A 26,069-nucleotide genomic window follows, 5' to 3' on the forward strand; every position below is an offset into this window, starting at 1 on the left:
TAAGTTTTGTAATTTTTTTTTATTCGATTTTGGAGGATTTTTCACAAAAATAATTTTGCCTCACCAGCGAGTAGCCAGCCTAACTTTTTTTAAAGAATCCACCACGTTTCGAAGCTTTCAAATTTAAACGAAATTTTTGGGCAATTAATTCTGATTCCGCAAAGCTTTCTACTAAGAAAATATACTGTTTACAGCTGACTTTTATCTATGTATGAAATGAAAAAAAACATGCATTTGTAACAAGATGTGTACAAAATTTCAACCAATGAAATTAAATTTATGTACCGATGCGATTCTCCTATTGGCTCAATCAGACATTCCCTCTCTTTCTTAGTACCTTTATTTAATAGGCAAATATTGATGAAACTTTATCCCTAAAAATTTCAGCTGTCTATTTTAATTAGAAGCTGAGAGAATTACGTTTTCCTCATATGGAATGGCTGACGGATGGACAGACAAATTAAACTATAGAGTAGCTTCGCTACTAAAAAAGTCTAAAATTATTATACATCTATACACAATTTGCAATTACATATAAATTTAATTTATAAAGATGAAAACTAACAATTTTTTAACAATGTCGAAAATATCTACTTTAGCATAGATTATTCTTATATATAAATATTTATAATTATATGAGCTATAAAAATGGATATAGACGTGGATATTATGAAATTTGTAGTAAATTTAGCTTGCTACTATGGACCTTAATTATTGGTCAGTTCGTTCATCCAGTAGATGGGGAGGGAATCGCTATTTTAGCCAGCTACAAGTTTCACATTATTAGAGTACATGATAATCTGGTGTAAGATCAATCAAAGTAATAATAAATTCACAAAGGAAAATTAGGTGGAATCACATAAAAGATAGGTATACCAGCTATGATTAACAAAATTACCCCTTGTGTATAACAAAATCTTTGTTGGAAAGGTTTGTAACACAAAATGAAGATTTTAAAAAACGCTCCCAAAGATTTCAAGACAACTAACCTAACTACATATTTTTGTGATTCCACCTAAATTGAGCAAAACTTCTCCAAAATTATTTCTTCTTGACAACACAAATATAATCATTAGAGAAGATACAGCTGTTCTTGGCATAATTTCCAGACTGATCGCTGCAACGGACGGGACGGCGGGAACAGTAGGGATTGCGGCGGGGCGGGACAACGGTCTCCAGGCTGTTGTCCTCCATCAACTTCTCAACCTTGGACAGATTGTCCTTCGTGTCCTAAAACAAACATTTTTAATTAATATATTATTTAAAACAAGAATAATAACATCCATAAGTATTGAAGCACAAATAATTATGGAGGATAATGACAAATAAGTTGAAAAAATCACGAAACCTTTCACATATAACATAACTGACAAACTGACAGACAAAGTAAATAATGGATTAGATGCTCATTGGTGTAGGGAATATGATAAAATAGCATCCAAGAAAATCCCATTTCCCCCAGAGCGTTACAGACTCTTGGACTGAGTGACAGAATTTTTAATTTTTAGGAAAAAAACTCGAATAAAACAGCGTAAATCATGTTACATGAATCTCATGCAACATATGAAGATTTTGACGTAAAGAGAACAATCAGAGATTTATGATACCCACGGACGAACGGCCTATCCTAAATATAGAGGAGCTTCGCTTAAAAAATGTATTTATCGCGTGACAAAAACATAAAGTTTGCCTTTTATACAAAATTACATTTTTACATAATTAATAAAAGTGTACACATATTTTAGTAGTAAAGCTTCTCTTTAAGATTAAGTGTTTGTTTGTCTGTTTGCGTCTGTATGTTTTTCTGTCCGTCTGTAATGCAAAATTATCTATGCTCTTTCCCTTTTTCAACAATTTGTTTTTTTTCTGTCCCTCTATTTTTCTCTTTTCTTTATTTCTCACTCTCTCTTTCTACTTCTCTCGTTTTCTCTAGCTAACATAAAACTAATTTATATGGCAGTTCGTTCATCCAGTAGAAGGGGAGGAAACATCGTAAACGGGATGGATAGGGGAGGGGAATCGTTATTTTAGCCGACTGCGAGTTTCACTTTATTAGAGAACAAAAATTTTTTTTGTAATATTTAAGTATTAATATATCCATTACCATCATAATTAGTTCATATTAAAAATGAAATTACATATCTTTCATATGTTTACTATATATCTGGAATAAGGCTTCGCTTCTATTAAAATTAGTTGTCATTGTTTCTTTTAAAAGCATGTTTATTTTTTGTTTGTTTTACCAAATGTATTTTTGTTTAAACGAGTAGCTACTCCATATTTTATCTATTTCTGTCTTTTTAACATATATTTTTATATTATAAGAGTAACAGGATCTGTGTCTATCTGTGTTTGATGAAGGATCTTGGTAACCGCTTAACCGATATGATTCTCCTTTACATTGAAGGCTCAGGAGAAGTTAATAACTATTTTTGGTACCAAGCCCATCCCCCTTCCAAAGAGAAGTTGCCCCTTGAATAAATTGACCACCCCCCCTTAAATTCTTTTAGGCTTTTCATTTTTAAAACTGAAATGAAAAAACGGGAAGGTTAGCTTCCCGCCCACTTTAAGTGCCCGATTTTTAATAATCTCTTTTTGATCAACAATCTAAATTCTATGACTCTTGTTTTCTATTACTTATTTTCAGTATTTCTTGTACAGCTTATTGGGCCTGTACCTTCGTTGCCCTTACAGGGTTACCCTTTACCCGATTTAACCAAACCTAACCTGAAGGTTGAACTCTGTGAAGACAAGGGGTACCCCGGGCTTGGGCATGAGGCTGGGGATACACGGGTCCCAGGTGGGGTACCACTTGAAGCCGCAGTCCAGAGCGGCCACAATGTCAGGCTGGCTGTAGCTGGAGCCGGTCACGTAGTCCTGGTACAGGCACGGCGGCTCAAATGTGTATTGCACCTGAAAAAAAATATTGTTATAGCTATAATACAAAGTAGAACGATGTCTGTTTGTCTGTCTGTTTGTTTGTAGCGAGGGATCTTGCTAACCGCTGAACCGATCGGGTTCTCCTTTACAGGGTAGCTTCTCATAGGTAACTATTTTCTTGGGGGATGGGACACCTCCAACCCCCCAAAAAATGAAAAATACCCCCCATCAAAAAAAAAATTTCCTTTTTAAACTGAAACTACCCCCCCCCCCCAAAAAAAAATATTTTTCTTTTAAATCTAAAATACGAAAAATTGGTTTGATTAAACCTCTTGGGGCAAAGCCCCTAGGTACCCTTGAGGGTATAGGGAGTTTGAGAAGGGTCATTTTTTATAGGGGCGTTTCTATTGGGAGGGTAGGGATACCCTCCCTAAAAATAGTTATAAACCTGTCCTGGACCTATGTGGAGATTTGCTGAAAAGGGGAACCATGTCGGTTCAGCAGTTAGTGAGATGGCCTTCGCTACAGACGAAAAAGCAAACTACTTTATATAGTAGGATAAATAATGAAAATTACGTGTTAAACAATAAACATGTACTTTTTAACCAAATAAAAAGTATATACCTCCAGCTCTGGCCGCTCCTTTTGTGCCTGATTGCTTTTGAGTGAGAAAACTGGCGGGAAATCTCCGCTGATCACCTCGTCTCCGATAAAGACGACATTCAGAGATTTGAGTTTGGGCAAGCGCAGCGCAATTATCTCCCAACCAATTAAATGGCGGACCTAAAAATAATTAGAGATACAGGATAGGGATAATGAACAATGAATTAATCATCTGAAACCGAAAATTATTAAATTTTAATTTCTCCCTTTTTGAATTTTAGATAGGGGGGGGGGGTGAAGAAAACTTTATTTTGTCCTTTCCCTGCTTGTAAATTACATTTCTGTAGATTACATTTAGTGCTTGAAACATTTGGACACTTAATGAACCAACAAATCAGAATTAAATAATAGTACTCACATTGTAAGCCATCAAATAAGAAAAGTTTTTTTTTTATAGAACTATAAAAAGACTACTGTAAACAGCCAAATGTCCCCTCCTTCCTGAGTATACTAAAGTAGCAAGTTGTCTTTCTGTATAACTTTTAAGTAAGATCTCGTAAACGGTTTTGTTAAAAACATATTTGAATGTAAAATAATATTTTTAAAAAATTACCTCAGCTATCCTAGCCCCGACCAGATGAATAGTGAGGCTGGTGACTGTGTCAACGGATTTACCATCGGCGAGGCCGGACTGTTCAGCCGCGTACAGGACTGTCAGCGGACACGTGTACAGGAAGGTCAGGTAGCGCAGCTCACTTTCTTGGTAACCTAGGCAAATAAGAATGATTACGTCAAATACTGAGTCAAAATTGCAGGGAGGGAGGGGACATTGGACTGTAAATTTTTGAAGATGATTAAAGTCCCTCCACAGATTATGACGTCATACGATAAATAACCAATGAGAGCCAGCATAAATTTTACCATTGGTCAATTACAGTGTATACTGCAGTATATGCCATGGCCTCTCATTGGCTATTCTATCGTATAACGTCATCATAGGCGTCCAAGGGGGGGGGGTAATGGGGCGATTACCCCCCCCCCCATTTAAAATTTACCCCTACCCTGGGGGTGCCGTAGGCACCCCCAACCATTTAGGAGGGGGTATTTACCCCCCCCCCAAACAATTTTGGGGGGGTAAATACCCCCCCCAAAATAATCTCTAACAAAAAAAATTTTTGCGCGCTTCGCGCGCATTTTTAATACTAAATTTTTGATCAAATTTAAATTACCCCCCCCAAAAATTTTACCCCGGGGGTAAATTTTGGGGGGGGGGTAAACAAATTTTACCCCTGCCAACAGATTTCAGGGGGGGTAATTACCCCCCCCAAGCAAATTTTACCCCCGGGGTAAAAATTTTGGGGGGGGGTAAAAAAAATTTGCGGCGCGCTTCGCGCGCCCTTTTACCCCCCCCAAAACCGAATTACCCCCCCCTTAAAAAAATTTTACCCCCCTCAAAATAAAAAGCTTGGACGCCCCTGAACGTCATAATCTATGGAAGGACTCTAATCATCTTCTAAATTTTTCTGCTTAACATCTTTGGGGACTTTTATTAAAACTTGATTAGGTGAACTAATTATAACTTTTTCGCCTACTAATCTTATAAGGGGTATATATTTAAAGAAATTTTTGTCAGTGTAATTGTTTATTTACATAGATTTTATGAGTCAAAAACCTCAAATGAAAAGCTATTGGTTTCAAACATACCAATTTTGATATTTTTTTATGGTATACAAATAGATTTTATGACTAATTTATTAGATAGCATACAATCATTTTCTACATTTAGAGTAGCTATGCTACTAAAGATATAATAATACCTGGTAATTTATTAGAGACTAGTTTATTGACATCTTTTTCAAATAAAATTTCAATGCTAGCTGGCAAACACTTGTATTTCTTTTCTATGGTAGGCTCGTACTTTGTTACCTATTTAAAAAAATAAAATTGTAATGGTTGCTAGGAAGGGTTTGTATATCTTAAAGGTCCAGGGAAGGTTTATAACTATTTTGGGGGAGGGTAATTCCGACCTCCTAAGAAGATCGTTCCTAGAAAATAATTACCCCCAAAAAGAATCTTTAATTTTTCTAATTAAAAACTAAAATTGAAAAGAGTGGTAGTCCAACTACTTTCCCCTCTCCCTAAGTGCCCCTAGAGGCTTCTAGGGAGAGTAGTCGTTAGTACTTTTATACTTTAGCAGAGTGTCATCGATTTTGATTGATTTTGATTATGTAAGGTTTGTTCTAATGTAGCGTACAGACCTATAGCACGAGTAGCTACGTTCCCTTTTTATAATGAATATATTGTAAAACTGTATTATTGTAAGAAATCTAAATTTAATCAAAAACCATTTTATATTTAAATCCTTCCCCCCAAAATACATACATATTTATATTGTAATTGACCTAGCCTAATCTGTAGATAGAAACATTTAGTATTGTTAAAACCTTTATACTTGTGAATAGAATTATATGTTGTTGTTGAACTCGAAGCGTAGCATCACTACACTTTGAATACAAAGGCCGTCCGTCATGCTAGACTTTACCTGATGACCCAGACTTTTCTCGTGTTTATAATCTTCAATTGAAGTTTTCAAAAGGTGGCACCATTCTTCATGAGAGGGTTTACCCTAAGATTTATTTTGGTTAGTAGTAATATGTAGTCTGTCAGTCTTTTTAAGTATATGTAATGCTCTATAGAGAGGGTCTTATTGTGGTACTATTCTTCATAAGAGGGTTTGCCCTAAAATTATATTTGTGAATTAAGTGAATTTGGCCATCTGATTTGCTAAGCTTTGATCCTACAAATGGTTTCATACTTGTTTTTCCTTTACTATTCATCCTTACTGATTCTATAATAACTTGGAAATGGGGTAAATACTTTTCAACTTCTTATATCAAGCATTAATCTTCAGATAAACTAACAAACCCTTTACTAATTTGTATTTAAAAAGCCAATTTTATCAATAAATATATTATTACTTTATTCTTAATTTCTTACACAATGTTTTCATGTTCTCTAATAAAGTAGAACTTGCAGCGGGCTTAAATAACGATGCTCTCAATCAGTAGGTCAGTAATTTTGGGTACATTAAATTTTGATTGGTTAGTACAAACTAGCATAGTTCACACTTTTCAACCAACATTTTTGACCTAGAGTAGAGGTAATTTTGATTAACATCATTTGGGATGTATATAAATAAATTTAACGTCTACTGCCGTATCCCTTGCGATCTCTAAGAAAAGTGGTACAATTTACAAAAGTATTCCTATGTTTATTATGATAAGAGAAAATCAATTTGTCTTTTTACTAATTTATCTCCAATCCATCTACAAGTATGTTTTTACACACAGCGATAGAACAATCAAAGATAAATAAATCTCATTGGGAAAAAAATCCTAAAAGTACATAACATTGTCTTTGATAGCTTTAAATATTGAAAGAATAAATTGCGACCTTCTAACTAAGTGCACTTAAGTAAGTGAAAATATTTAAGAATCTAACTTGTTTTTAAATCTGTTTGTTAATTCTTTAATTAACTTCATTAGATTTATATTGGATTATAATAAATTTTAAAGGTAAGTTTTATTAAAAGTTTCAAAAATTGCATTCAAACTAAACTTAGAATTAAAAATAACCTATTAGAAATACAAAACTATTTGTAATACAGCCTAAAAGGATTAATTTTAATAAATAATCACTAACAACATAATCATTTAGCACAACCTAGCGGATTATAATTCAACTAAAATAAAACCTACCTGTTCTATACAATTGTTGCACCAAGCCACACAGTTACATTTAGTACAGTTTCTTAGAGAATCCTAAAATAATACAAATAACAATTAACAAAACTCTTTTGATTAATCGAGTAGTACACTTTAAAAAATATATACAGTGTGTTTCAAGAGAAATGAGGTTTTTAAAAACTTAATTATGCATAGAAAAAAATGCTTTATATATTTAGAAAACCTGCGGTTGGACATTTATGTCTAAAATGTTTAAAAATAAGTATTTCAACGATTTATGCAAAAAAAAATCATAAATGTCCCAAAATAGGTTTCCAAATGTGTAAAGCATTTTATTTTTTTCTATGCATAATTATGTTTTTTTTTAAACTCATTTATCTTGAAACACCCTATACAATACTATAATATAAAGTAGTAAGCGTTTTTTGTCTGTCCCGAAGGATCTCGCTAACCGCTGAACCGATATTGTTCTCCTTTACAGTGACTCTTCTTATAGGTACTATTTTTCGAGAGGGTGTCTGCACCCCCTCTGCCCCCCCAAAAAATTTTATAACTCTTTTGAAACTCAAACTTAAAATAGGATAAGGTCGACTTTTCCTTCTCATACCAGTGCAGTGCCCCTAGAGGCTTCTAGGGGGCGTAGTTGCTAGTATAATATAAAGTAGTAAGTTTTTTAATGTCTGCAGCTATTGATCTCAGAAAATACTGGTACGAAATGGACATATTTTTCAGGGAAGCTTTATAATTGACTGTCCATGGTTTTAGGCTATTCTCCTGATTTCTCATAGCCGTCCCTAGAGGATAGGGGTTAAGCAACTGGTTTTTATCAAAAGACAATAGAGATATTAAAAATAATAACTAAGCACTACAGATTGACAGATAGACTGACAGACAGACAAACAAATTTATATATACATATAATAGCTTCGCTATTAAAATTAGGTGTTTTCTTAGGACCGGAATATTCAAGTACACAGCTTACAAATAGCCTGAAACCTGAGCTGGTACAGAGGTTCCCGAGATATTATTAAATATAAACACATCCAGCTTCTTTCTTTGCTTGTACTGTATGTATATTTTATAATAACAAAATGCATTTTTAAGCAATTTTTAGGCATTTTACTTTTACTAAAAAAACAAGAAAAGTAACTTTCAAAGTATAAAGTCTAGTGCAGACAATAAATAGAAAATCAAGGTCTAATAATAATAAGTTATAAATTATGTTTTTGGTAATTTCACTTGAAATGCCTTGTGAGTACAAAGAAGACCTTTAATGCTTTTTCTGTATAACTGGTTCTAATCCAGAGGATATCAATGACTAAAATAGCTTGATATCGCTCACGTTACCCAAGACAATGTAAATAATTTATTATAGAGTGGCTACGAACTATGTTCTATAGTAACAGTTTAATGGCTATAAAATTGCAATATACAGCTATACCATTAAATTCTTTCACGTAGATAGATTGTGAAAATATATCTTTATATAAAAGTAACAGGATGTGTGTATTTGTAGCGAAGAATCTTGGCCTATTCAATTCTCCTTTACAGTGAAGCTTCTCATGTGTGCAAGGAAATTTTAAAACTATTTAAGGGGAGTGTTACTCAACCCTTTCAACAGAAATTGCCCCCATTACAAATGACACTCCTCGCCTACCTAATAAGCCCCAGAGCCATTGCACACCGCGCTGATTCTAGGATAAGGATATTGAACCAGGTTTAATGAATATTAGCGCTTTCTAATTTACACTCCCTGCCTTCCTGATTAGCGCCAACGCCATTACACACCGCGCAGATTATAGAATAGTGGACAAAATCTAATGAATATTAGCGAAATACAATTCACAATCCCCTTCCACCTGATTAGCGGCAGAGCCATTGCACATGCACACAGTGCAGATTCTAGGATACTTAACAAGGTTTAATGAATATTAGCGCATTACAATTAACACTCCCCGCCTACCTGATTAGCGCCAGAGCCATTGCACACCGCACAGATTCTAGGATAGTGGACCAGGTCTAATTCCGCCTGGTTCAAATCTCTACCCAACTCCATGGAGAGCGCACTCTGCAGTCTGTCTCCTTTCAACTAAAATTAACTAAACTTAAGGGGTGTGGTAAAAAAAATATCAAATAGAACAAGAAAAAAATAACCTTTTCTGTAACGTGTTTGACTCCTGATTTTTTCATCAGATTTGTAATTGCTTTGCATACTTCCTAAACAACAACAAAAGATTTAATTTTCATTCTTTATATTGATTTTATGTATGTGTGGTGTATTACTTCAAGCTACTGGCAAAAACTTAGATATAATTTTTTAACCAGAAGGTTGCGTGAATATATAAAATTTTATTTAACCTCATATATAAAATATTTATTTTGGTTAAATGTTAAATAGTTTTTCTTAGAATATAAGTTAATATATGATAACATCCGTCCATAGTAGGGATCTTAAGGGAAAAGTCAATGGGTGTTAAATTTATGTTCATTATAATTTCCTATGAAGATGAAAAAAATTACCCAATTCCTAAAAAATATATCCTGAAGTATTTTAACCAACGAATAAATATCCTGCGAATGAAAATATAAAGCGTAGCTACCTTATGATTGGGCCAGTCCGACTTCTGTTCCTCCTTGCCAAAGTACCCGACCAACTTACATCCTCCACACATCTTCAAGCTGCCTATCTTCAGGGAGATAGGACACAGGCCGAACCAGTTTCTAAAATATATAGAAAATTAGATATATCGAACCTTAGGTTATAAACCCGCGACCGTGGCTCAACACGTAGCGCATCCGCTCGTCGTCGGGAAGGTGATAGGTTCGAATCTCGGTCCGACACCGCGTCATAACTAAAGACGTTTAAAATTGTTCCCACTGCTACTATGTCAGATGCGCGACGTAAATAGTTAGAGTGGGGGGAATGCCTTGGCCCAAAACAGGCGCAACTCGCTACCGTGCACAGTTGGGACTTCTCAGACAAAGGTCGTGCATCTCAGAGAGTTGGTTGTCTGATGGGTGAATGGACGCTTTACACCGCAATCATTGCAATTGCAAGTATGTTCCAAGGTGCGTGGAGATTTAGGTCTAGTACCCGAAGCGACACCTAGCCCCCTAGAGTCTTAACTCTTAGGTTATATAACAAATAATTCAATTTTTAAGGTCTATATATATTAAAAGTGACTTTGTTTTCTTTCCATGGTCCTAAAAGTTATTTAAACGGATCTCGCTAACCGCTGAACCGATCGGGTTCTTCTTAATAGTATAGCTTCTTATTTGTCCACAGTAGGTTTATAACTATTTTGGGGGAGGGTACAACCACCCTCCCAAGAAAATCACAAAAAACATTTAAAGTGCCACTAGAGGCCTCTAGGAGTGTAGCCGCTAGTTCTTAAATAAAAGTAACAGGATTTCTGCCTGTCTTTGTATCTTTGTGTCTGTAGCTAAAGATCTCGCAACCGAAATGGTTATCCTTCAAAGTAAAGCTTCTTATTTATCCACGTGAGGTTTATAATTATTTTGATGGAGGGTATCTCCACACTCCCGGGAATTCGCCCCTGGAAAAAAAATCACCCAATCACCCATTATGGAGGTTTACATACCCCCTTATTCGTATGGAGGGTTATATAACCCTCTTAAAACAATATTGCTGCGATCCTTTTCTATAATTTACCTTCTCTGTGCTTCTGTGGAGACTCTAATTGTTTTAGTAGTTCCATTAGGGAGGGGGACTTACCCACCTATTCTTAGGAGGAGTTACACCACCCCCTTCAAAAACATTAATGCTGCGCCCCTACCCTATAATTTACCTTCTCTGTGCTTCTGTAGAAACTCTGATTGTCTTAGTAGTTCCATTAGGGAGGGTTACAACCCCTTATTTTTAGGAAGGGTTACACCACCCCCTTCAAAAACATTAATGCTGCGCCCCTACCCTATAATTTACCTTCTCTGTGCTTCTGTAGAAACTCTGATTGTCTTAGTAGTTCCATTAGGGAGGGTTACAACCCCTTATTTTTAGGAAGGGTTACACCACCCCCTTCAAAAACATTAATGCTGCGCCCCTACCCTATAATTTACCTTCTCTGTGCTTCTGTAGAAACTCTGATTGTCTTAGTAGTTCCATTAGGGAGGGTTACAACCCCTTATTTTTAGGAAGGGTTACACCACCCCCTTCAAAAACATTAATGCTGCGCCCCTACCCTATAATATACCTTCTCTGTGCTTCTGTAGAAACTCTGATTGTCTTAGTAGTTCCATTAGGGAGGGTTACAACCCCTTATTTTTAGGAAGGGTTACACCACCCCCTTCAAAAACATTAATGCTGCGCCCCTACCCTATAATTTACCTTCTCTGTGCTTCTGTAGAAACTCTGATTGTCTTAGTAGTTCCATTAGGGAGGGTTACAACCCCTTATTTTTAGGAAGGGTTACACCACCCCCTTCAAAAACATTAATGCTGCGCCCCTACCCTATAATTTACCTTCTCTGTGCTTCTGTAGAAACTCTGATTGTTTTAGTAGTTCCATTAGGGAGGGTTACAACCCCTTATTTTTAGGAAGGGTTACACCACCCCCTTCAAAAACATTAATGCTGCGCCCCTACCCTATAATTTACCTCCTCTGTGCTTCTGTAGAAACTCTGATTGTTTTAGTAGTTCCATTAGGGAGGGTTACAACCCCTTATTATTAGGGAGGGTTACACCACCCCCTTTAAAAACATTATTGCTGCGCCCCTACCCTATAATCTACCTTCTCTGTGCTTCTGTAGAAACTCTGATAGTCTTGGTAGTTCCATTAGGGAGTGTTACACCCCCCTTATTCTTAGGGGAGATTACACCACCCCCTTCAAAAACATTAATGCTGCGCCCCTACCCTATAATTTACCTTCTCTGTGCTTCTGTAGAAACTCTGATTGTCTTAGTAGTTCCATTAGGGAGGGTTACAACCCCTTATTTTTAGGAAGGGTTACACCACCCCCTTCAAAAACATTAATGCTGCGCCCCTACCCTATAATTTACCTTCTCTGTGCTTCTGTAGAAACTCTGATTGTTTTAGTAGTTCCATTAGGGAGGGTTACAACCCCTTATTTTTAGGAAGGGTTACACCACCCCCTTCAAAAACATTAATGCTGCGCCCCTACCCTATAATTTACCTTCTCTGTGCTTCTGTAGAAACTCTGATTGTTTTAGTAGTTCCATTAGGGAGGGTTACAACCCCTTATTATTAGGGAGGGTTACACCACCCTTTTAAAAACATTATTGGTGCGCCCTTACCCTATAATTTACCTCTCTGAGCTTCTGTAGAGACTCTGATAGTCTTGGTAATTCCATTAGGGAGTGTTACACCCCCCTTATTCTTAGGGAAGATTACACCACCCCCTGTAAAACAATATGACTGCTCCACTACCCTATAATTTACCTTCTCGGTGCTTCTGTAGAGACTGATAATTTTAGTAGTTCCATAAGGTAGGGTCACAACCCCGCTTTTTCATTAGAGAGGGTTATACTACCCCATTTAAAACATTATTGTTGCGCCCCTACTCTAGAATTTACCTTCTTTGTGCTTCTGTAGAGACTCTGATTGTCTTGGTAAGTCCATTAGGGAGGGTTACAACCCCTTATTATTAGGGAGGGTTACACCACCCTTTTAAAAACATTATTGGTGCGCCCCTACCCTATAATTTACCTCTCTGAGCTTCTGTAGAGACTCTGATAGTCTTGGTAATTCCATTAGGGAGTGTTACACCCCCCTTATTCTTAGGGAAGATTACACCACCCCCTGTAAAACATTATAGCTGCGCCCCTACCCTATAATTTACCTTCTCTGTGCTTCTGTAGAGACTCTGATTGTCTTGGTAGTTCCATTAGGAAGGGTCACAACCAAATCGTTAACTTTATCCCAACCTGAACAAGTATTAGGTTTATTAGTAGCGATGTTTGTCTGTCTGTGTGTCTGTCCATTATTCAGCCCGTTACGAAATGTGTGACATGCAATTTTCTCGGCTCTTATTTAAGACAGGCAGCTATTTCTATGGATACCCCTTACCAACGAGCATCTAGCATACAACTTACTTGAATTGTCGGTATGACGACACTAATGCTTCAAAAAACATAAATATTTTTTGGATGGATGATAATTTCTTTAGTTGAGTTTTTTTTAGCCCCGAGTATTAATTTTTTATGATTTTTTTAAATTTTCGTGGAAAATTGTGTGTATTACGGTAATGTACAGTACATGGCTTTTCAGTATGGCTTCTAACCGATTCTAATCCAGCGGATATTAATCGGTTTCGAAGCCATACTGGAAACATATTACCCGCCATACTTACTTGATTCCGGCTCGACCTTGCCCACGTCCAGCTCCCAGTCTGCGACCTGTTCCATGATCATCAGCTCCAGGTCAATCAGGTTTCTCTCTGGAGGCCGCAGCGGCTAAACATACAGGTAGAGATCAGTCATAGTGTCCAGCCGTAGCCCAACACCGTGGTATAATTATAGAGGCAACAAATAGTTTCTACCGCTGCACTGCTATGTTAGGTTCGCGACATTAGTTATCAGAGTAGGGGGGATGTCTTGGCCCAAAACAAATACATCTTATTACCATGCGCAGTTAAGACTTACAGACAAAGGCTATGCAATCAAACGGTTGGTTGGATGTAAGACGTTTGGACTCATAATGAACCAGATTTAGTCCAGAGATGCATTCAAATGTTGTATCCTGTCCCCTAGAGGTGATATATCAATGTTAAATATTAAATTTTGCCGTTTTAATTTATTAATTTTCAGAAATGGAGCTAATCTATAATAGATAATGTACAATGAAAAAAGCTAAAAATATTATTTACTGTATAATACTTTATTGTTTAATTTAAATCAAACTGTGATTGCTTATAGCTGTTTCTTATAGGCATAAACAACCATCTCCTTATCTTTACATAAATTGAAAGCACTTTTTGTAAAAGCGCCTAAAAAATGTTAAAAATATTTTATGCTTATTCCGGAACTGTAAATGAAAAAAAAACTATATTACCTTACAGATTTTGTCTTTCAGATCAGGAGAATTTAAGGTTTGGTGCATAAACCTCATGTAAGCATCGTGGTTCCTACAATAATATAAAATGTTATACCTTGTTGTCCTAGGAATCATTGTTCTAAAAATCAAATAATGAAATGGGATAATTAAATCATACAAAAAAAATGTTGTCAAAAAAGTTTAAAAAAATCAGCATGTTTTAAAATGACGTAAGGACATTCTGATATCGTTTATGGAGTTGCTACGGAATTTAAATCGTCTCTAATTGTCACAGGAATCACCATTAAAAGTTCTAAATTGTATTTTTACAAAGTGTCTTAGCCGTGTGACGTCATAAAAAAACGTCTGAATCCATCTCTTATTAGCGGTTTCCTTTCCCACTTCTCCTCTCATCGAAAACAGTAAAAGTGTCTGACTATGACGTCAGAAAAAGTTAACAATTAACCAATGAGAGGCCGCTATATATTTTACCATTGTGAATACTGGCTTCTCATTGGTTAATTGTTAATTTTTTCTGACGTCATTGTCAGACACTTTTACTGTTTTCATCTCATCCCTCATTTTCATGACGTCACACGGCTGATCTTTTGAAACACTTTGTAAAGCTACTTCTAAATTGGTAGGACAAACGATTTATGGACAATACCTGTCAATTTCATATGACAAGTCGACCAGCTTAAGCCTGACGTCCATAAGCCTCTCGTAGGCCAACTCGTTCTCCGGGCTCTGCTTGGCTATGAAGGGGGAGCCCTTCAGGTACTCGTTCACATAGTCCATCTCCATTATCTAAATTAATGGATATAGAATATGCGTGGATCGATGTATTGACGGGGGAAAATTTGTCCTCAATTTAGGTTGATAATTTAAACCTCATTTTTTAGTCAGTTCGTTCATCCAACAGAAGGGAAAGGAATGGGGTAAAGGGATGGATGGGAGGTATCGTTATTTTAGCCAGTGAATTTATTGAGCATCACTTTATCAGAGTACATGAAAAACTGGTGCAATATCCAAGTAGTCCATCTCCATTATCTAAATTTGTATACCAACTTTCAGAAACAGACAGCATGAATAGATATATTATAACTTGGATGTAGCACCAGATTTTCATGTACTCTAATAAAGTGATGCTCGCAGCTGGCTAAGGGAATTTGAGGAGGTGTTGACACCCTCCTCTTACACTGATCTAATAGCTCTGTACTTAAAAGGGTAAGGGAAAGACAGAAAATAGCCTAAAACCATCCTGATACTATGTGAAGCTTTCCTAAAATGGAAGACTGTAGTAGTTAACTAGATCTTAACAGACAAAAAAAAACGTTGCCACTTTATATTTTAGGATGTAATTATAATATATTTTACCCAACCAATTATTTATATACTAGTGGCATCGCCCATAGCCTCTAGGGGCTTTGCCCCAAGAGGTGATAAAAAAAAATTTGGGCGAAATACGTAAAAGGACCAAGGAAATCCCCTACAAAAAAAGGGGGGGATTTTTTGTTTTTAGGGGGGTTGGGGGTGTCCCCCCCCAAAAAAAAAATAGCCTAAAACCACCACAGGACCAGTAGGTATATTCCTTGAAGAGTAGAATCCGATCGGTTCAGTGGTTACCGAGATCTTAAGGGACGGACAGACAGACGGACGGACAGACAGACAGACGGACAGATAGACAGACAGACAGACATCGTTTTACTTTGTATTATACAGCATGACCCTCGAAAAAGTATTTTTAAGCATCTGCAGCCTATATTTCTCAATAAAATATTAAAAGATTCATATGTACTTGTTCTCTATAATTTTCTACATCAAAGGATATCAAAATTTTTTTTTACATCAATTAACAGCCGAGATTTTTAAAGCCAAAGTGCTTGAGAAACTGGATATTGCTAAATATTTCTTAGTTTTTTATTAGTATATTACTTTTTATCAACCAGTTAAAAAACAAATAAGAAAAAAAAACAAGTTTACAATTGATACATCTTTTATTGCATTAAAAAACGTTTCTTTTACATATAAAAAACTACTTTTCAAATTTTACTGAATACATTTTTCTTATAAGCATTTTCCCTCAAATCTTATAATATCTCCCACTTATTAATATGACCCTAAATAACCCCTCCCCAATTTATGCTCATTACCGAAAGGATTAGCGCCACCTTTACCAATGAATTGATGTAAAAAAAAAATATTTTTATATCTACTTATGTGGAAATCTACAGAGAACAAGTGTGGTAATACGACAACCAGACGGACAGGCAGTTTACAGAGTTGCTACGCTGTGACTTATCATAACAAACCCACTGCACTAATCTTATTATATCACCATCTATCTCATGACCGATGTTGACCCCGCTATCTAGCGGTCAAACTGGCCTGCCTAAATGTGGGGAGGGGCTCAAACATGCAGCTATCATGCGCCCCTCACGCGCTTATATAACCGGGAGGCGCTGCCTCCCCTTTTACCACCGCTGCCCCCACAGCCTGTCTACCGCCGGGAGCTAAGCCCTAGCGTCCCACACCCCCTTCAAACCTAACCATTGTTATAATCTGTTGTATATATATAGTAACCATTGCTTGTAAATATTATTCAGTTAAATATATAATTTCTGTATGACTAAATCCTGCTAGTTTGTTTTGGTAGAATAATTCAAGGCTAGGGCTCGTTGAACTCGAACTCGTTACCCTGTGGGCCGAGAACGCTCGGCTTACCAGAACTTGGTGTCAGCGTGTTTCAATCGAGCCTTACAGAAACTAGCCTATTCTACCTCTGATTGGACCCTTTGGCAAGTAAGGGGACAATCAGCCGCCAACTGAGAAGCCAACTGACCTGCGAGACGGCCTTTTTAGGTCGAATTTCCATCATTTTGAACGCAATATGTGGGCCTCTGGCCTACGGCAAGCAGATTTAGCCTGCTAAAAGCGCCAGTTAAGACGCTTTTTCCGTACCGTGTAGGAGTAGCGCTAGGTGCGCAGCCACGGTAATCGGATAATTTAGCTCAGACGGCTACAGAACTGAGTCTAAATTGGCAAGTGTAGCTGGGACAAGCCCCAGGACACCCAGGCCAAACCTACGAGACAGACAGCTGGGTGCTGGTCTCCTTGAGAAGGCAATGTGTGGCTGCGAAGCTTCAGCACACAAGTAAGCCCTACCACTGCGACGGATAGCAGATTTTGAGCCACAGGCACGGCAGGACGGGACATTCCCTGCCGCTGCCTTCCAGGATTCGAACCCGAGGCGCTGCAGGACGGGCCATTCCCTGCCGTCATTTTCGGGATTCGAACCAGCGGCGCTGTAGGACGGGTCATTCCCTACCACCGTCACCCCTCTGAACCTTGCAGGACGGACATTCCCTGCTGCCAGTGCTTCCAGAATCACACCTAGAGCCCCTAGTGATAACAACACATAAGTGTGTATAAATGTCAACCAAGTGATAAAAAATAAATATAAAATTGTTGACCCAGTGATAATTAATAAGCTCTAGTGATTCGAAGCTACAGTCTAAGCCACCATGGTAAGCGATACCACCATAGCTGCGGTTCGGCCACCACCGAAGTTTCTGCCAACCCCAGCCGAACGGGAGGCCCCCTTGTCTCAAGGGCAGGACCTCCACTTCCCCTGCCATATCAGGGTAAGGTTCCCTACTCCTGACCCTGCCCAGCATGTACAGGTTGATGCCATGATCAATTCTGGCAACCGTGTACCAGGGTCTGCTGTAATTTCTGAACACCTCATGCACGCAATGGGCGTGCAGCGCATGTTGATTCCGGACAACACCCAAATCCTGACTGCTAACGAGGAAGGCCAGCCCCTCCAGGTAATAGGAAAATTGAAAGAATTATATATGGCAGTCTCACACACCCTTATACTCCATCTTTACCACGTGACTGTGGTCCGGAACCTCTCACACCCTCTGAACCTAGGAGGGTATTTTCTCAAGGAGTTCGGAACTAGGCTCTGTTTCGACATGCAACCACCTTGCTTGTGGGTGCGTGGGGAGTTTATCCCACTCCGTGGCGTCCCCATTGACCGGGAGACAGCCGAGAGAGAGCTGAGTTATGAAGGGCCTCTGCCAGGCCCACTGCCAGAGCAGCCGCGTGTGGTCGAGAAAGGCACACACTGGGTGGATGCTGCGCTCAACGCCCATAAGGGGGCCAACCTGCTAGCCATGGGGTTGCCCCCAGTGCCCAAGGTGCCGCGGGAGAACCTGCCAACAACGTTCCCTGAGATTGCCAGCCCTCCAGAACCAATCTTCTCCTCCGACACCTTTATCAACGGCCAGCCGTGTCCACCTGGCCCCCTCTACCTGGGACCCCCAGCCAGTCAACCAGCCAAGCCCGAGTCCAGACCCGTCAAGTCGCGGTCTGATGCACCCGGAGCCACACTCAACTCCCAGGAATCAGCCTCTCCCGGCGCCGTGCCCGTCAAGTCGTGGCCGGCTGCCTCCGGAGCCATGCATGGCTCCGCTGCCTCAGCCTCTCCTAGCGCCGAGCCTGTCAAGTCGCGGCCGGACGCCCACGGAGCCCAGGCTGGACCCAGCGCCTTGGCCTCTCCCAGCGCCGAGCCCGTCAAATCGTGGCCGGACGCCCTCGGAGCCACACTTGGCTCCGACACGTCAGCCCCTCCCGAGGCCGAGCCCGTCAAGTCGCAGCCGGTGGCTCCCGGAGCCGAAGCTGACCCCACACCAGCCACGTATAGGCTAAGCGCTGTCACTCCAACTGACGGCCAGCCACCCCAACTTCGCACGGCCAAGCGGGTGGTCTTGCCTGGCCGCGGTGTCATGGCGGTCCCTGTTGAGTTAGTAGGCCACCGCACCAAGGATGCCATCCAACTAGCTGCCCCAGAACAGAGGTTTGGGGAGGATCTTGTCATCCCAGAAGGCCTGTATGCCCACAGGCCTGGATCCGCCACTGTGTTTCGAGTGCTGGTGGTAAATGAAGGGGAGACGCCCCTCCTGCTGGACGCTGGCCTCCCAGTGGCAGGGGAGCTGGTCAAGCCCGACATTTTAGAGGTTTCTGATAAGCCTCCTCCGAGTCTCCACTCGTTCCAAGAGCCTGTTGAGCCCCCAGACATGCAGGAGTTGTGGGAGGCCCTTGAGATGGAAGACAACGAGTTCCTGCGCAAGGATCCCTTGCTCAAAAAGGAGGTTTGGACCATGTTATCAGAGTACAGGGACGTCTTCTCCAACTCTACCCCCGGCTGCACAGATGTAGTCGAGCTGCAGCTGCGCCTCAAGCCAGGGACCCAGCCGATCCGCCAGAGATTTAGGGATCTGAACCCGCGGCAGGAGGCTGAGCTGGAGAAACAATTGGACACTTGGCTACAGGAGGGAGTCATAGAGCCGTCAGACTCCGCCTGGAGCAGCCCCTTGGTGCCCATCAAGAAGAAGGACGGGAGCACCCGCTGGGCCGTCGACTAAAGAGCCCTCAACAAGTGCCTGGAGCTGGATAGCTACCCTCTGCCCAGGATCCAGCAGCTGGTAGAACGAGCTGGAGGGCACCGCGTCTACAGTGCCCTAGACGCGGTGGCCGCATACTACACCATCCGTGTGTCTGAGGACAGCCGGCCCTGCACCGCCTTCACCACCCCCAGAGGCTTGTATCAATGGAAAAGGATGCCCTTTGGCCTGGCTACGGCACCATCTGTCTATTCCAGATTTATTGCAGGGGTCCTAAACCCATTAGGCACAGCCAACCTCCAGTCATACCTTGACGACGTCCTGACCTTCCACCAGGATACCTGGGCCCACCTGGCTAGGCTCCGAGAGGTCTTGGAAGCCCACCGCAGGGGAGGAATCCGCCTCAAGCCAGCCAAGACTAAGCTGTTCCGAGCCAAGGTGGACTATCTGGGCCACACCCTCAGCCGTGAGGGGATAGCCATGCAGGAGGATTATATTGACCGTATCCTGGACTGGCCGGCCCCCAGCACCCCCAAAGATTTGCTGGCGCTTCTGGGGTTCTTTGGATACTACCGCCTGTTCATCCCAGAGTATGCCGACCTCACCTACGAGATGAATCGGCAGAAGACGGCCAAGACCCTAGCCTGGACACCTGAGATGGAAGCCCAGCTGCTGCAGCTCAAGGACAAGTTCCGTCAAGCCCCCATCCGAGCGCCGCCCAGGTTTGACTTGCCAGCGGTATTCCAGCTCACCACAGATTTCAGCAGCCGCGCCATCTCTGCCATTCTGAGTCAATGCCAGGACGGCAAGGAGAGACTGATTGCCGCCGTGGGGCGCAAGACAACCGACCCCGAGACTTGCTACCCGTCCTGGAAGGGAGAGATGGCCGCCATTATGTATGGAATCCGGAAATTCCACGGCATCTTGTCCTACCGCAGCTTCCAGATCAACACTGATTCCTCAGCCTTGCTGCAGATGAAGTCACTGAACACATCCACAGGGATGGTGGCCCGCTGGCAAGAGGAGCTAGCGGCCCTAGATTTTACTGTCTGCCACCGTCCTGGCACCCAGAACACCAACGCTGACGCCCTCAGCCGCCGGGAGGACGCCAACATGCCAACGGCCAGCGCCGAAGAATTAGCAGAGCAGGCTGAGTATATCCATAACCTTTGCCAGCTAGGGGAGTCCGCAGCCAGCCGGCCCCCTGCCGCCCGACTGGACCCAGCTAGAGTACTAGAAGCCCAGACACAAGACCCGCTCCTGCTCCGTGTCCGCCAGTGGGTGGCTGATGGCAGAGCCCCAACCAAGGCTGAGCTGCGCGGCAAGGAACGAGACGAGCAGCAGTACGCCAGCCGCTTCCCAGCCCTGGGACTTGACGAGCATGGTTGCCTCACCACCACTGACCAGACCCTGACAGGGGAACGGACAAGATACCTGCTGCCTTCGGCCCTCCAGCAGGACGCGTTCTTTCTAGCCCATGGGACCCCCATGGCTGGACACTTTGGGATGGACGCGACTATCGCCCGCGTTGCCATGCACTTCTGGTGGCCCAACCTGGCCCGTGACGTCCGCCTGATGGTTCAGACTTGTCCTGAATGTGTCCAGAAGGTTACCAAGGAAAGGTTGAAGCAAGGGATACATGTACCCTCCCGCCAGGGGTATCCACAGCAAGTCCTGTTCATCGACCTGGTGGGGCCGCTGCCAGAGACCCCAGCTGGGAACCGCTACATCCTCACCTGCCAAGATGGGTTCAGCCGGTTTGTCAGCCTCTACGCCATCCCCAACAAGCGCACCCTCACGGTGGCTGAAGCCCTGCTGCACCGCCACCTGGCCACGTTTGGATGCCCCCTGAAGATCCACTCCGATAATGGGATGGAGTTCACCGGCCAGGTATTCCAGGAACTGGCCTCCAGGCTTGAGATTGGCCTGACACATCCACCACCCTACAACCCACAGTCCAACCGAGTGGAAAGGTTCCATCGGACGCTCAATACAGGCATGCGTCTGTTTTTAGACAAAGACGACAACAACTGGGAGCCCCACTTGCCTGCCATTGCCTTCGCCTACAACACCAAGGCCTGCAGATCTACCGGCGTGACCCCGTTCCTGGCCTTCTTTGGGAGAGAGGCCAAGCTTCCGGTGGACATGGTGCTCCGGCTGCCAGAAACAGAATATGCCTCGGTTCCAGCCAACGTCCAAGCCCTCCTGCAACGTTACTATGCAGTGTATGATGCCATCCAGCAGAAGGAGGAGGGAGCCATCCGGAGGAGCGCGGCAGCCTACGAAGGCACGGCCAAGTATGAGGTTGGAGACTTGGTCTGGTACCTGGCCCCCCGCCTGGTGCCAGGGAAGGCAGCCAAGATCACCAAGAGATGGACTGGCCCCTGGAAGGTAGTGAGGAAAGCTACAGAAGTCCATTATGTCATCAAACCTGCCTCTCCAATAGCCAGGATCTCGGAAGTTACCGCGCATGTAGGCCAACTGCGCAAATACACTGGAGATGTGACTGCCCACCAGATTCCAGCAGACATTCAAGTTGACGTGGACGGCGACGAGGATGCCACCGAGCTGCCGGTTGGAGCGGCGGCGCCCGCAGCTAGCGACCCAGGACAGTTCCCAGTGCACCAGCCGGCCGCAGCCGCCCCACAGCCCAGCGGCCAGGATCGTGACCCAGTAGAAGAGGACCTGCAGGAGCAACCCAACGAACCACCGCCGCCGCCGCCAGTTCCAGAGCCCCCCAGAGATGCCATCTGGAATCCTGATACAGACATGGAGCACCTGCCAGCCAGCAGCGAGCCTGTAGGAGGAGAAGCAGCTGTTGCAATGGAAGAGGCCGCCCCAGAGGACGAAGCTGAAGCCATGTGCCCCCTGTTGATGACAGCCATCCCTATCCGGGTAGGAGCTAGGAGGCCAAGCAACCTGAACCAAGCTGGCGCCCCCATGGAATTTTATGCGCCCTCATCCATCGTCATTCCCCCCTTGGGAACCACCAGAGTTAGCCTAGGCCTCCGTGTCCAGCTACCCGCTGAGGCAGAGCTAGTCCTGCAGACAAGGCAAACTTTCCAGCGCCGGGGCCTGGCCGTCGCCAACCCCCGTCTAGAAGCCAACCAGGAGCTGACAATGCTGATATCCAACCACAGCCAGACCGAGCAACGAGTGTCCCGTGGAGCCTGTGTAGCCAGAGCTGTCCTCCACCGAGCTGTGCCCCAGGAAGAGCCTGTCCTGCGCAGACATAGGTTGTCGTATCCCCAGGTTCAAGGCCTGGTGGCTCGAGAGCCACGCAACCCTTGAAGGGGAGGTTGTGGTAATACGACAACCAGACGGACAGGCAGTTTACAGAGTTGCTACACTGTGACTTATCATAACAAACCCACTGCACTAATCTTATTATATCACCATCTATCTCATGACCGATGTTGACCCCGCTATCTAGCGGTCAAACTGGCCTGCCTAAATGTGGGGAGGGGCTCAAACATGCAGCTATCACGCGCCCCTCACGCGCTTATATAACCGGGAGGCGCTGCCTCCCCTTTTACCACCGCTGCCCCCACAGCCTGTCTACCGCCGGGAGCTAAGCCCTAGCGTCCCACACCCCCTTCAAACCTAACCATTGTTATAATCTGTTGTATATATATAGTAACCATTGCTTGTAAATATTATTCAGTTAAATATATAATTTCTGTATGACTAAATCCTGCTAGTTTGTTTTGGTAGAATAATTCAAGGCTAGGGCTCGTTGAACTCGAACTCGTTACCCTGTGGGCCGAGAACGCTCGGCTTACCAGACAAGGACATATACATTTTTTGGTAATTCATTGAGAAATATGGGCTGCAGATGCTTAAAAATACTTTTTTGAGGGTCATGCTGTAGATTATTCAGGGATCCTAGGGGATAAGACAATGGACGATAAATTAATGCACATCTCAAATGATGATAAAATTAATCCTTTTATGTGGAGAAAAAAATAAGGGTTGAAAAGTTTCGACACTGATGGTTTGAAACAATTAAGATTTATTGAAAGTGCTCAATGTTTTTAAGTTAACTTTGGGTACCAGGTTAATTTACATTTCAATGTCCTCTTTCTCCATGATATTAACCTATCCATCTTACTCAAAACTATTTTTAATCTAAGCTGGATCTTTAAATCATTTTAGTTGTGAGGCAGATCGGAGTAAGCCAACTTTCCGCCAATGAGCACAGCATTTAATGAAATACCGCACTGTGATTGGCGGAAATTCGGCACACCCCGATCTGGCTCACCACTAAAATGATTTTAAGATCCAGCTCTATTTTAGGTTAGGTTATGAAAGGTCCTACTCTTGAAGAACCCTGCCTAGGTATAGGTAAATTTACCTACCTCAACTTTAGCCCGTTCATACCATGTTCGCGCAATGCGACGCATCAAGTCTTGAAAACCCTCAAAATTCATTTTTCTGAAAAAAAAACAAAATTATCAAAATATTTATCAAAAGTTTTGAGATATTTTATTCCAGTATGGCTTCGAAACCGATTAATATCCGCTGGATTAGAATCGTTTCTCAGCCATATTGAAAAATCATGTATAGCATTTGAGAATTACCCCTCAGGTAGAATAAAAATTATTGGAGAAAAAATTTGAGCACTTTTAGTTTGGACAACCAAATCAAGATTAGATAAATGTCTCTAAAGTTATAAGCCAAAGAATGAGAGAGTGTGTTTATAAAACTTTGGGGACCACTAAAATTTACAGTCCCCTCCGTCCCTTTACACTTGGGATTCTAAACACCCAGAAAGGTCATATTCAATGATTTATTGACATTGTTGCAGTGATCTAAAAGGATAAGACAATAGCGGATTAATTAATGTATATCTCCAATGATGATACACAAAATTACCCCTTTAGATTACAATTATAGTAGTTGAAACATTTGGACTCTCATCTTAATGAACCAACCAAAAAAAATTCTTTTAAAGTCCCCAAAGTTATTATAAAACTTTGGAGACTGACAGTATTGTCCAATCAAATTAATTACTCTTACCTTTCTTAAAATAACTAAAAATAATCACAAAAATTCACTTAAAAATTAGTATAACTATGTTTACAGTTAGAAAGCTATAGCAGAAATGTCGTCCAATCCAAATAGAAATATTTATTCTTAAATTTCCTTTTCAAATAACTTTCACAATGTTGGGTTTTTAAAATAAATTTAAGTTCCATAAGTATCTTTAAGTAATATTTCTTAATAAAAAAAACTTAAGTAAGAAGATTTATTAAAGCAAATTAATATCTGATTACAAAAACGTACTAAAATACCTATAGAATTTCCAAATTATCAAAAAAATCTAAATAATTTAACCCAAAAAAAAATATATTTAATTTAAAAACCCATAATCTCAAAACTTCTCGATAAAAATGGAATAAAAAGATTTTTAAAAATCTAATGTTGTTTTATAACCAAAAAACTTATGTACTTATGAAGAATTTTCTAGATTTTATGTAAAAAAGCACTTAATTCAACTTTTTAACAATAAATTACAATAAAATTAATGAGTCAAAGTCAAATATAGGTACTACATGTGCTTATCTAAATATAGGTTAAAAAGAAAGTCAAAATAAAAATTTTATTAAAAAATATTTATTTAATTTTATTAAATCAAAGTATTTGGTATTAAAAAAGTACTTCTACAGGCTAATCACTTTGTATGTGGACTTATACACCCCTGTAAAAAGAGTAAAATTGTAGCCCTGCATATTTTAAATGCAGGGAGGGAGGGGACATTTGACTGTATATTATATTGGAACCCATGGTTTTAAAATTATTTTATCTAATGTTGTGTCCAAACAGAAGGGCCGGGGTGGTTTTGTTTATCATAATTTGTGGGTGTATGTACAAAAATTTATCTTCCATTGTCTTATCCCTGAAGATCTGTGTGTGTGTGTGTAGTGTGTACTCTAGCCGGTGAAAATGCCTGATGCGGCCTACTCTAGAGGCTGGCCGGCACGCGCGTGTACCTGTCCTCATTCCCCTCTCTCTTTCTCTTCCTTCTCTTTACCTAATGTTTCTCCATTTCTCTTCCCCCCCCCCCCCTACCTCTTTTTTCACCTTCTCTAAGCTTTTGCCTCCTCTCCCTTTCCCCTTTTTTCTCCGGCCCTACCCTTTTTACTCCACTCCCTATTTTCTAGGCCGGCATGATTCATATCTCCATCCATCCCTTATAGGTCTCTCTTTTTTCCCTTTCGTTTTCCCTAATTTTCTAAAAGGAAAGGCAGCTTTCCATCTTTTCTTATATTGTTTTAACTTTATGCTTGTAAAACAGAATAAATAATCTTAGATTTATTTTTTTAACTTAAATAAATGTAATTCGAAATAAGTCATAAGGCATACAGATTGATTTATATCAATTAAATGAAAAAAAAATATTTTGTTCTTTCATTACTT

General features: G+C 41.2%; 1 protein-coding gene across 1 annotated transcript; it reads right to left on the minus strand.

The window, feature by feature from the left end:
- Positions 1-498: 498 nt before the first annotated feature.
- Positions 499-24,764, minus strand: LOC145315670 (uncharacterized). The gene is made up of 16 exons (XM_080155679.1): positions 24,669-24,764; positions 24,008-24,083; positions 14,906-15,045; positions 14,257-14,329; positions 13,556-13,658; positions 13,046-13,130; positions 9,830-9,950; positions 9,384-9,446; positions 9,193-9,318; positions 7,242-7,304; positions 6,026-6,109; positions 5,301-5,409; positions 4,097-4,251; positions 3,505-3,663; positions 2,728-2,913; positions 499-1,230 (listed from the first exon to the last, which is right to left on the minus strand). The coding sequence occupies exons 2-16, from the start codon at positions 24,077-24,079 to the stop codon at positions 1,042-1,044; spliced, it is 1,728 nt and encodes a 575-aa protein (XP_080011805.1). The 5' UTR covers positions 24,080-24,083; positions 24,669-24,764; the 3' UTR covers positions 499-1,041.
- Positions 24,765-26,069: the final 1,305 nt, after the last annotated feature.

The sequence above is a fragment of the Acartia tonsa genome, chromosome 4 (assembly GCF_053477335.1).
Source record: "Acartia tonsa isolate MP-2025a chromosome 4, ASM5347733v1, whole genome shotgun sequence".
Lineage (NCBI taxonomy): Eukaryota > Metazoa > Arthropoda > Copepoda > Calanoida > Acartiidae > Acartia > Acartia tonsa.